General features: G+C 37.1%; 1 protein-coding gene and 1 long non-coding RNA gene across 2 annotated transcripts in view; one reads left to right on the top strand and one right to left on the bottom strand.

The window, feature by feature from the left end:
• Positions 1 to 12,359, top strand: part of WNK3 (WNK lysine deficient protein kinase 3) — a 160,231-nt gene that overhangs the window by 135,353 nt on the left and 12,519 nt on the right. Inside the window, exons 18-21 of the mRNA XM_046673065.1 lie at positions 1,694 to 1,784; positions 2,328 to 2,458; positions 3,001 to 3,617; positions 6,033 to 6,244. Coding sequence (XP_046529021.1) covers positions 1,694 to 1,784; positions 2,328 to 2,458; positions 3,001 to 3,617; positions 6,033 to 6,244 — 1,051 coding nt within the window. The remainder of the gene's footprint in view (positions 1 to 1,693; positions 1,785 to 2,327; positions 2,459 to 3,000; positions 3,618 to 6,032; positions 6,245 to 12,359) is intronic.
• Positions 58 to 12,359, bottom strand: part of LOC124245606 (uncharacterized) — a 35,798-nt gene continuing 23,496 nt past the window's right edge. The window contains exons 2-4 of the long non-coding RNA XR_006890289.1: positions 3,062 to 3,203; positions 2,309 to 2,484; positions 58 to 407 (exon numbers count right to left, since the gene is read on the bottom strand). This is a non-coding gene — a long non-coding RNA (uncharacterized LOC124245606). The remainder of the gene's footprint in view (positions 408 to 2,308; positions 2,485 to 3,061; positions 3,204 to 12,359) is intronic.

The raw sequence follows: 12,359 nt of genomic DNA, 5'->3' as shown, positions 1-12,359 counted from the left end.
TCTCTTCATGAGTGGGTTTGCTTTCTAGTGAGTTAATATCAGACTCTCCACCAGAAGTAGTTGTCACACAAAGTAAAGTTTATTGGCAGCAAATAGGAGACCATGCAGAATCACTTCCAAAGTTGTGGCTCTCCCCTAGCACAGGACAGCAGGGGCCTTTTATTTTGGATGGGGAATGAATATTCAAAAGGGAGAGGGGGGTATTCACTTGCACAGGCTCAGTTGGAAAACATGCTTCCGTATACATCACATGTTATGGTAATAAGTCCTAAACTCCTCCCAGGGCGGAGATCTTAGCATTAAAAATGAGGCAAAGGTCATCTCTTGGGCACTTTTCTGACCATTTACACAGCCATCGCTCTCGTGGTGAGGTTTGGTCTGGTTCAGGGTGCTTGGTGATTGCATCTCTTAACATAACAAAGAAAAAAACCAATTTAGAGAAACAGTTAAATGCTTCTGAAAGCTCCCTTGAGTTCCTCGGGGCAATTAGTCAGTGACATTATTACTAGTCCAAAATGGGACTTTGAAAAATAAAAACTGATTGTTCAGAATTTTACTTTCAATAACTGCTGACCTGCCCTAAGTGTTAATAATGCTTACCCAAGACTGCAGTATACTTAGTGCTGCTTAGGCTGTCTTCCTTTAAACAAATGCTAAATCTCATTCTTTGAGCTTTTTTTTTTTTTTTTTAAGATTTTATTTTTTCCTTTTTCTCCCCAAAGCCCCCCGGTACATAGTTGTGTATTCTTTGTTGTGGGTTCTTCTAGTTGTGGCATGTGGGACGCTGCCTCAGCGTGGTCTGATGAGCAGTTCCATGTCCGCGCCCAGGATTTGAACCAACGAAACACTGGGCCGCCTGCAGCGGAGCATGCGAACTTAACCACTCGGCCACGGGGCCAGCCCCACATTCTTTGTGCTTTTAAATACTCTTTAGTTTTCTAGGTTAGCAGTGGCCATTCTCATGTTTCCAAAAGTATTTGTGGTTGTGTATATTAATTTTTTATATTAATTATTACAGGAAATTTGTTTTTAAAGTACTCATTTAGAGTACAACAGTTAATTCTGGCTTTTTGCAGGGAGGGATGGGAGGACAAGTAGAGGGGAGAGTGATTTTATAGCCAGCTGTGGCCTGATGTTAACAATTTTTAGAACATGACTTTGAAATGATTTAGAGGTCCATTGTAAATTTCTGTGTGCTTACATAAATAAGAAACTTGATTTGGGTAATATTCCTCTGTAAATCTAAATGCCTAGATATCTTGTTTTTCTGTGTTATCATGTGTGTTGGGCATCTTTAACTAACACTCTTAAATAATAGCATAAATGAAAAATTTCATTTCAAGAGCATGGGGTTTCAGTAACCTTTTTTAGTAAATTGGTGCATATGAAGAAAATAATTTTAGTTTTAATTTTCAGTTTTCAAAGTTGCTATAATGAAAATATTCTAGAGTGGAAGATTAATTTTATTTATCTAAAGTCTAAATAATATTTTTAAAGAAAGGGGAATGCTTAATTCCTATAAGTTGAATACTTTGGGTTCAGTCTGATATGGTACTATTAATGCAAGTATACATAGCATTCTATTTTTGATTACTGATTACTCCATACAGGAACTCCAATGGTATAAACAAACAACTGCTCTACCTTACCTAAATTATTACCACTTTGATTTTTCTCTTTTTATCTCCATTAGGAGATGTCCCCAGATGCTTCACTTCCAGGGGATCCAGAGGCCTATCCTGCTGCTGTGTCAGGCGGTGGAGCCATTCATCTGCAGACAGGAGGTGGATATTTTGGCCTAAGCTTTACTTGTCCTAGTCTCAAAAATCCTATTAGCAAGAAATCCTGGACTCGCAAATTAAAAAGCTGGGCATACAGGCTACGGCAGTCAACCAGCTTTTTCAAGAGATCAAAAGTCCGTCAAGGTAGTGTGCTTACAGTCAGGGACATAGACTAGGTAACATCACTTTTCATTTAATTCTGGTGGTTTTTTTTTGTTATTGTTCATACACAAATCTTGCCACTTTTTCCATGTAGCCCATGTATGTGACATATACCATTAACGTCATGCCATTTTATTTTTCTTTTTGTAACTAATTTGGTTTTACAGTTATTCATTTCATATAGATACTAAGTCTTGGGTTAAATTTTGCAATGTCTGATTTAGAGTTAGGGACTTCTACAGTGTTGCTTATTACATTAACACTTTTTAATTGTCTAGCAGGAGTTAAGCTTTTTCTACTTTTCTTCATTTTTGGTAATGTAAACAAATTTAGTCTTAACAAACAATTTTCTTTTTTCTGCTTACAATTTGGCAAAACTTGCAGTGGAAACAGAAGATAGGAGATCAGCAGTTGCTCCTGATCCCATTCGACTGACAGGAGAGTCCACAGCTGATACCAGGGCTTTGAGTAGATGTAAAGCCATGAGTGGATCATTTCAGCGGGGTCGGTTCCAGGTTTGTGTCTTTGGTTGAATGCTGATCTATAAGGACATAAAAGGTAAAAGTATTGAAGATCTTGGTCTGTAGATGATACTTATTTTAAATGTAGATCACATCATATTTAATTTGTTCCATTTATACATATCCCCTCACTTTTTGAAACTACCCAGTAAAGGTGAGTCTAAAGAAATGGGGATTTTAGTAGGTGGAAGAGAGCACAGAAATGGGTCATCTTTTGGTGGGTGGTTGGGTCATCTTTTTTTATAAACCTTTTTTATAAAACATCCTTTAGAATCTTGGTAAATTTAATTATGGAATTCTTTTTCATTATGAAGTTTTATTTGAGCAATATGAAGCCAACTCTATTTATCCAAGAGGCCCAGTTGAAAGACTTTGAATATGGGGAGTATAGATGGAATTTTTAAGTTTTGGTATTATCAATGTATACATTACAGCAGACCATCCACTTGTCTGTGCCATATATTGATATTGAATTTCTTTATGGGTTTACTCTTTGGTTAGGCAGAGCCAGCCACTGTTGCCTTTTTATATCTCAGGTGATTACAGTTCCTCAGCAGCAGTCAGTGAAAGTGACATCTTTTGGAGTGGAACACATACCAGCGTTCAATGAAATGACAAGCCATTCTAGTGAAGAAGCCTTTACTGAAACAGCAAAGTCTCATTTGGTAGAAATGGAACCTGCCACACATAATCCACAAACTTCATTTTCTTCTCAGAAGTTACAATTTCTTCACGAAACCTTTAAAGAAGACAAAAGAATTCCCAAACAAGGTGACAAATTCTCATCTTTCAGCACAGCTTGTGAGACTGATGTTTCTTCCATGACCCCAGAAAAAGAATTGGAAGAAAATTCAGCCACAGGAAGTAGCATGCAGTCTGGATCTGAACTGTTGGTTAAAGAGATAGAGATACTTACAGTTGGGAAACAGCCTGGTTCTGATAGTGAATTTTCAGCCGCTCTTTCTGGGAAAGGGAAGTCAGTGGCAAAGACTGGTCCAGAGAGTGATCAGTGCTTACCACTTGGTGAAGAAAAAGCCTATGCTCAAGCACAGAGCTCACTCTTCTATTCGCCATCTTCCCCAATGAGCAGTGATGATGAGTCAGAAATAGAGGATGAGGACTTGAAAGTGGAGCTTCAAAGATTGCGAGAAAAGTAAGGACTGTTTCTCTTTTGTCACAAATCTGATTGCCCTGGGTTTTATAGAACTAAGTATTTGATTGGTAGCTGATTTAGAATTGGTGACATTTTAATGATTGACAACAACAAAGATCATCAGATCCCACAGGTTAAGGGCTCAGTCCCACAAGACTGCCCCCTCTTCAGATGCCAGTTACAAGTTCAGGTAGTGTTACCTATGCTTATGACCAACCTGTTATAAATCGGAGGTTCTCATGATCCCCTCCTCCGATTTGGTTAATTTGCTAGAGTGGCTTACAGAACTCAGGAAAACAGTTTACTTACTAGATTAGCAGTTTATTATAAAAGGATACAACCCAGGAACAGCCAGATGGCAAGGTATAGGGGAAGGGGCGTGGATCTTCCATGCCGTCTTGAGAGTGCCTCTCTCCCAGCACTTCCATGTATTCACCAGCCTGGAAGCTCTTTGAACTTCAGGGATGTTTAGGGAAGCTTCATTACAGTAGGCATGATTGATTAAATTATTGGCCTTTGGTGATTAATTCAATCTCCAGCCCCTCTACCCTTCCCAGAGGTGGGGAGAGAGGGGCTGAAAGTTCCTGCTCTGTAATCACAGGGTTGGTTCCCCTGGCAACCAGTCACCCCATTCTTAGGGGCTTTTCAAAAGTCACTTCATTTACATACACTCAGTTGTGATTCAAAGGGACTTGTTATGAATAACAGGACACTCCTTTCACCTTTATTACCCTGGAGCTATTTCATATAGGAACTGGACCTATCTGAGGACAAAAGACCAAATATCATAACAAAAGATTTTCCCATTACTTTTGTCACTTAGGAAATTACAAGGGTTTTAGGAGCTGTGTGCCAGAAGCAGGGACAAAGACCAAATATATATTTTTTATTATAAATCATAATATCACAACAGTAAAAAGGCACACAAAACAGTCTCCTATTTCTTATGCCCTAATCTCATTTCTCAGAGGCAATCACTGTGAACTGTTTGGTATGTATCTTGTCTGTTGATGGGTTCAGGGGAGGCTGCCCCAAGATGCACCACTCTGGTATGCGGGTTATTTTGAACTGAAGACAATAAAGTCTCAGAAGACTCAGGAAGAACATTTAACCTTCCCCCAAACTGCCTAAAAGAATTTAACGCAGAAGGCCTGTTCCAAGAAGGAGCTAATACCATGAGATAACTATAGTATAATGTAAAATAGATGTGATAAGAAAGGCCCCAACAAGCCCATCTTATCGAAATCCAAAATCCTGTCTCTGGGCCACATTCTTTCTAGGGTGGCCCAGTAAACAGTTGTCTAACAAACATTTGCTTTTCCATCTCCATGTGAATTTCCTTCCTCACCTTTGAAGTCCCAAATCACTACCCCTTTGTCCGAAACATCCTCCTTTGTTCTTAGTCCCCTACACTCATTTTTCTATTCATTTACAAATATACAGTTTTTGCTTTTTACAAAAGTGGGATCATAATATACATGTTATTCTACAATTTTTTGACTTGACATTGTCACCTATATATATATTCATGTTTGCACAAATAATCTTTATTCCATACATTGGAATACCAGGTAGCCATTTAAAGTTTAATTTCTCCTTAATGGACATTTCAGTTTTATCCCATGTTTTGCTTATGTAAACAATGTTGAAGTGAACATCCTTATATTTTTACATACTTAGCTGAATATTTTTATGGGATAGATACCTAAAAGTAGAAGTGCTGGCTTAAAAGATGGGTACATTTTAAATTGATAGGTATTGCTAAAATTGTCATCCAGTGTAGCTATACCATTTTACACACCAAACAAAAATAAATGAAAGGGCCTGTTTTCCCACTCTTAACATTGGACTAGATATTATCGATTGTTTTAGTTTTATTCCAAACAGATGAATTAAAAGTATTTTTAAAAAATAAAATAGTGATTTTGTACATCATCTCATATTTATTGGCTACTTGTATTTCCTCTTCTGTGGAGTTGGCTTTTCATATTCTTTTTGCTTTATCCTATAAGGTTGTTTCTTTTTTTCTTATTGAGTTTTAGGAACTATTTATATATTCTCAATATTAACCTTTTACTTATATTGCAAATATTTTCTTCCTGTTTATACTTGCAACATATAATAAAAGGTTAATATTATCAATACCATGTGACTCTAAATTTTGTTTTATTGTTTTCCACTATATTGAAGTTTTAGAAATTTGTTTTTGTCAATTTATTTACCTTTTTATGTCTGATTAGTTTAATGTTATACGTAGGAAGGCATTTCCCATCCTAAAATTGTGAAAATATTCTCTATTTCCACATTCTTAATCTAAATTCCTTGTTAAACTTTACTTGTACTGGTATAGAATTTCTTGGCTCATCTGTGTGGTGCCAGGGCCATTAAAATATTTTCTGCATGATTTTCATTCAGACACATTCAAGAGGTGGTAAATCTTCAAACCCAGCAGAATAAGGAGCTGCAGGAGCTCTATGAACGCCTTCGGGCAATTAAAGATAGCAAAGTCCAATCATCAGAGATTCCTCTGCCACCTGCATCACCACGTAGACCAAGATCTTTCAAAAGCAAACTTCGCAGTCGCCCCCAGTCCTTGACACAAGTGGACAATGGTGCAGTTGCTACAGGTAAATCAATCTTAAAGGCGATTTAAAAAAACTGGTCAAAGATCAGCAAAATTAGAAAACTGATAATACAATTTATTTTCTATTAAGCTAAGATGATTTAAAGAAGTACACATTATTCTTAAATTTTTTTCTACCTTTTTGGTGTTGAATGTTCTTTTATGAAATAATGGTGAGGATAGATGGTAGATTTTGGAGAGCAGATGAGTGTGTTGTATGTTTTCATTTGGAAAACAAGCACCTGGAAGCCCAATTTCAATCCCCAAAATAGCTTCTGAAATGCTATCAGTCAGTGGGAACCACTGATCTAACATTTAGAGTGTGTTGACGAGTTTGTTGCTAATCAAGATCATCTTAAAAATATAATCATGTTCTATCTGATCTATCTGATCTTTGTTTATTTATTATTTATGAGAGTATTAGAAAAATGTCTTTGATTTTGAAAAAAAGAGGATCAGTCTCTACTTAACTAATGAAGAAGTTGTTAATCACGTCAGATTTCCTTGGCTACATATGCATTGTCAAGGTGGGCATTTGAGGGTGATATATATGAGATCTCAACAGAATTTGTGGTAGGCAGAATAATGGTCCCCCAAAGATGTCCATGTGCAAATCCCTAGAACCTGTGACTATGTTTGGTTATATGGCAAAGGGGAATTGAGGTTGTAGATGGAGTTAAGGTTGTTAATAAACTGACTTTAAAATAGGGAAATTTTACACAATGTTATAAACCAATGTGACCTTGATAAAAAAAAAATAAATCCCTCTCTTGTATGATTAAACCTAAAAAAAGCAAAGAAAGATAAAATAAAATAGGGAAATTATTTGGTTGGGCCCAATGTAATCATAAAGGTCCCTTAAAGTGGAAGAGGAAGGCAGAAGAGAGGGTCAAAGAAAAGATGTGAGGAGCGAAGCAGTATCAGAGAGATGCAGCATTGTTAGCTTTGGAGATGGAGGAGGATTGGGCCACAAACCAAGGAATGCAGGTAGCCCCTTAAAGCTGGAAAAGGCCAGGGAACAGATCTATTCTAGAGCCTCCAGAAGGAATGCAGCTCTGTTAACACCTTGATTTTAGCCCAGTGAGACCCATGTCAGATTTCTAACCTACAGAACTATGAGATAATAAATTTGTGTTGTTTTAAGCCATCAATCTGTGGTAATCAGTTACAGCAACAATAGAAAACTAATACAGAGATCAAGAACAGGAACTGTGCTTTGATGATCCTCATAAAGTTAGAACTGAAGGGTAGACTTGGATTGAGGGCAGGTTTGTGGATTGAGCAGCAGAAGCATGTGGACTTTCAGTCTAATGCTCTGCCTTTAATTACTATACTTTATTTTATTCTGTTTTCTTCCCAAATGGCTTGCTCTTTTTATGTAGTTTCTGTTTCCCCAGAACTTTGACTTTCAGATGGCTTTGGCTTGTTATGATCCCAAAGCATTGTTTTACTTTCAGATCCCTGCTTAACTAGCCTTTGTCAGATTCCAGAGAGAGAAAATTTGACTGACCCTGCTCATCTTTTTCATGCCAAATCATGAGTCAAAGGCCATTGCCTGGCCTATTGGTGGACTCTTCTCCAGGCAGGTGTCCACCTGTTTTGGTTCTCAGCCTATCAACAGTGATGCCATCAGCTAGGAATGCCCTCAACCTTTCCCCTGACTGGAGGCAACGTTGTGGCTGGACCCGCTCTTGTGGTTCTTATTATGATTGCAAGATGTGCCTCAGCAACAACTATCAGGGAACTTTGATAAAACTAGGTTTATTATTCACAGGTTCTGGATGGTACATGGCATGCCTATGGACACACAGCGAGAGGTTGCAAGTTGAGGGGGAGGGGAGAGAGACCTGGGGTTCTGCCTTTATTGGGATCGTGGGTGGGGTACCTAGGGTTTCACAGGTTCACTCTTGACTGGTTAATTTAAAACCAAGAGTCAGAATTAAGGTGTGGGAAGGGAAAAGTAGGGTCACTCACATGATCAGTTGTCTAGGTCAACCAGGCTTTTTAAAAGGGAAACTTAATGGGTAGGGTGGCCTAGCACTTTATCTAGTTGTGTAGCTTTCCATATGTTTATTCTAGATGGATGTCTTTGAAATGGATGCTTTGGCATTCAGAAGCTTAATGTCAGTCACTTAGACTACAATCAAAAAAGCTTATTGTCAGGCGCTTACACTACACTACCTCTTAAAATCAACAAGAGCCAGAGGCATGGGATCTCGTGGTAAAAACATGCCTTTTGAAACTGGCTTTTTTGACTCAGAACATTGTCTTTGAGATTCTTCATTTTGTGTTAGAATAGCTTGTGCCCTTTTTATTGCTGAGTAATATTCCATGGTGTGGATATATTATAACTTGTTTATTTATTCACCTGTTTGGGACATTTGGGTTGTTTCCAGTGTTGGGCTTTACAAATAAAGCTGCTGTAAATATTCACATACAGCTTTTTGGGTGAACATAAGTATTCAATTCACCTGGATACAATACCCAGGTGTAAGACTGCTGAGTCATATGTATATTTAAAATTTTTAGGAAACTGTGAAAATGTTTTCCCAAGCAGCTATATCATTTTCCATTCCCATCAGCAATGTATGAGACTTCTAATTTCTCTAGATGCTCTTCAGCACTTGGTATTATCAGCATTCCTTATTTTAGCCAATCTAATAGGTGTGTGGTGGTATAATGTTTTAATTTTCATTTCCCTAATGGTTAGTAATGTTTAACATTCTTTTCTTGTGCTTATTTGTAGTCCATATATCCTGTTTGGTGAAGTGCCTATTCAAGTGTTTTGCCATTTTTTGTAACCTGTTTTTTAGAAGGATTTATAAAGGATTGGTGTTAATTCTTCCTTAAATATTTGGTAGAATGAAACAGTAAAGCCCTCTGGGTCTTGGTTCTATATAGTGGATGTTTTAAAAATACGAATTCAATCTCTTTGCTTGTTATAGGTCTGTTAAGATTTACTCTTTTTTGAGTCAGTGCCTCTGATTTTATAGAAATCTGACCCTTTCATCTAAGTTATATAATTTCTTGGTGCACAATTGTTCATAGTATTCTCTTATAATCCTTTTGACTTCTGTAAGATTTGTAGTGATGTCCCCTCTTTCATTTTTTACTTTAGTAATTTGAGTCTTCTTTCTTTTTTTCTTGGTCAATCTTGTTAAAGGTTTGTCGATTTTGTTGATCTTTTCAAAGAACCAACTTTTGGTTTCCTTGATTCTCTTTATTGCTTTCCTCTTCTCTTTTTCCACTCTAATCTTTATTATTTCCTTCCTTTTACTTGCTTTGAGTTTAGTTTACTCTTCTTTTTCTAATTTCTCCAGAATAAACTTAAAAAGATCCATGCCTAGACACATTGACTTTCATCAGTTTAATTATGATATGTATAGGTATGGATCTCATTGGTATTTTTCTGCTCCTTTCTCTTTGCCTTTTGGGACTCCCATTATGCATATTTTGTCATTCTTGATGGTATTCCACAGGTCTCTGAGACTCTGTTCATTTTATTTCATTCTCTTTTCTTTCTGTTTATCAGAGTGGATTTTTTCATTAACTGGTCTTCTTGTTGGCTGATTCTTTCTTTTGCCCACTCAAATCTGTTGTTGAGCCCCTCTCATGAATTTTTTATTCCAATTATTGTACTTTTCAACTCATAATTTCTTTTTTAAAAAAAATGATTTCTTGCTCTTTACTGATATTCTCTATCTGGTGTGAGACATTGTTATACTTTCCTTCAATTTTTTAGGCTTAGTTTCCTTAAGTTGTTTGAATGCATTTAGAATAGCTGATTTTAAAGGCTTTATCTACCAAGTCTAAAATCTAGGTCCCTTTCAGGATGTTTTCGTTGACTTTTTTCCTGTGTATGTGGCATACTTTCCTGTTTCTTTGCATGTCTCTCAATTTTGTGATGAAAACTGCATGTTACAGATAATATATTGAAACATCTCTGGTACGAGATTCTTCTGCCCCCTTCCTCAACAAGGTTTGGTGTTATTGCTGTATTTTGTTTGTTTGTTTATTATTTCTGTTGCATTTTCTTGTTGCTACTTATTTGTTTAGTGATTTTCCCAATCCCAGACTGATTCTGTATTCCCTGCAGTGTATGACCATTGAGTTCTTTGCTAAGTTTAAAAAAAAATTTTTTTTTATATTAAGCTTAGTATGCTAGGGTTCACACCTTGGCCAGTACATTTAGTGGCGAGCCAGTGGTTGAAGATTTCATTAAATGTCTTGTCTAGATGTTTTTGCCAAGGGGATCCTTATGTAAGAAGGCATGCCTTCAAGCTTCAGTTTACAAGACAAGCTTTGAATTTACCACCTGTTTGTCTAGAAACTCAAGTTCAGTCAGAATTGAGTGACTGGTACCTTCTTCTTTCTCAGGTCTTTCCTGGCATTGCAGACATTTATATTCCCAGGAATATGTCAGAGGTTTTTAAAGTTTCCTATGTTCATCTAGTTGTCCTAGAATTCCTTTTCAGTTCTAGACCAGGCTCTTGTTTGCCCCAACTGAAGTCATAGCCTTAGGCATCTGAGTTGTTGCCAACATTCTCCTATTGTTTCAGTAATGCCCTGGAGGGTAGCCCCCGATTCTTCCCCAAACCCACCACACCCAGGCTTGGCTAGGCTGAGCTGAGCTCTGAGTGAAATCAAATATCTTACACACTCTGAGAACAGAGATTTTTCCAGGTTGCTGCAAATTCAGACAAAAGATTGATTGTGCTCTGGGGATCGTGCTTTTAAGGGAGCTCAAAAAGAGGTCTAATCTCTCCATTGTCTGCAATGCTGCTGGCTTTTGGCTGCCACAACACTGAACTGGGAAGGAGGGGGGATGGGAATTGCCACAAGTTAGTATGTCACAGATCTCAGTACAGTCATGTGTTGCTTAAGGATGGGGATACATTCTGAGAAATGCACCATTAGGTGATTTCATAGTTGTGTGAACATCATAGAGTGTACATTAACCTAGATGGTATAGCCTACTACACACCTAGGCTATATGGTACTAATCTTATGGGACCACTGTCGTATATGCAGTCCATCGTTGACCAAAACGTCATTATGTGCCACATGACTGTAGTTTGTCTTGGGTAAATTATTTTTATTTCCTTCTGTGTCTTTGGATAATTGTCAGAGTTCTGAAATGGTTGGTTTTAGTTGTTTTGCCCATATTTTCATTGTTTTAAAAGCAAGTTCACCTAGTCCCTACTCTGCATTTTTTAAAGTTGTTCTCCCTCTTTTTCTATTTGCTGAGAAAGTTTGTGTTGAATTAGTATTATTTCTTCTTTAAATGTCTAGAAGAATTTTCCAATGAAACCATCTGGGCTCAGAGATTTTTGGGGGGAAGTTTTTCACTACAAATTCAAATTTTAATATTACTTATAGGATTATCCTGTTGGGTGAGTTTTGGTAGTTTGTGGTTTTTGAGGACTTGGTCCATTTTATTTAAGTTGTTGAATCCTTGTGTTTAGAGTTGTTCATTATTATCTTTTGAATGCCCTGGGAATCTGTAGTGACATCACCTTTTTCATTCCTGATATTTGTAATTTGTGTCTTCTCTTTTTTTTGTTTTGTCAGTCTTAATAAAGGTTTATCAATTTTATTGATCTTTTCAAATATCCAGTTTTTGCTTTTATTGATTTTCTCTATTGTTTTCCTGTCTTAATTTCATTGATTTCTGCTTTTATCCTTATTGTTTCCTTCCTTCTACAAGCTGTGCTTTTATTTTGCTCTTTTTTCTAGTTTCTTAAAATGGAAGCTTTGATTATTGATGTGAGATCTTTCTGTAATACAAGCATTTAACGCTATAAATTTTCCTATAAGCACCACTTTGGCTGCATCTACTAAGAATTTTTTAAATGACCTCTGGGAGCTAGCCCTCTAGCCAAGTGGTTCAAGTTCCACATGCTCCACTTCAGCATCCTAGGTTCGTGGGTTCAGATCCCAGATGTGGACCTACTCCACTCACTAGCCATGCTCTTGAGGCATCCCATATTCAAAACATAGAGGAAGATTGGCACAAATGTTAGTTCAGGGTGAATCTTCCTCACCCAATACATTAGTAACTAAAGTCCATATTTTACTCTGATTTCCTTAGTTTTTACCTTATATCCTTTTGCTGTCCC

Source organism: Equus quagga, chromosome 10 (assembly GCF_021613505.1).
Source record: "Equus quagga isolate Etosha38 chromosome 10, UCLA_HA_Equagga_1.0, whole genome shotgun sequence".
Taxonomy (NCBI): domain Eukaryota; kingdom Metazoa; phylum Chordata; class Mammalia; order Perissodactyla; family Equidae; genus Equus; species Equus quagga.
The sequence above is the reverse complement of the archived record's forward strand: the minus strand, read 5'-3'. Positions and strand labels throughout refer to the sequence as shown.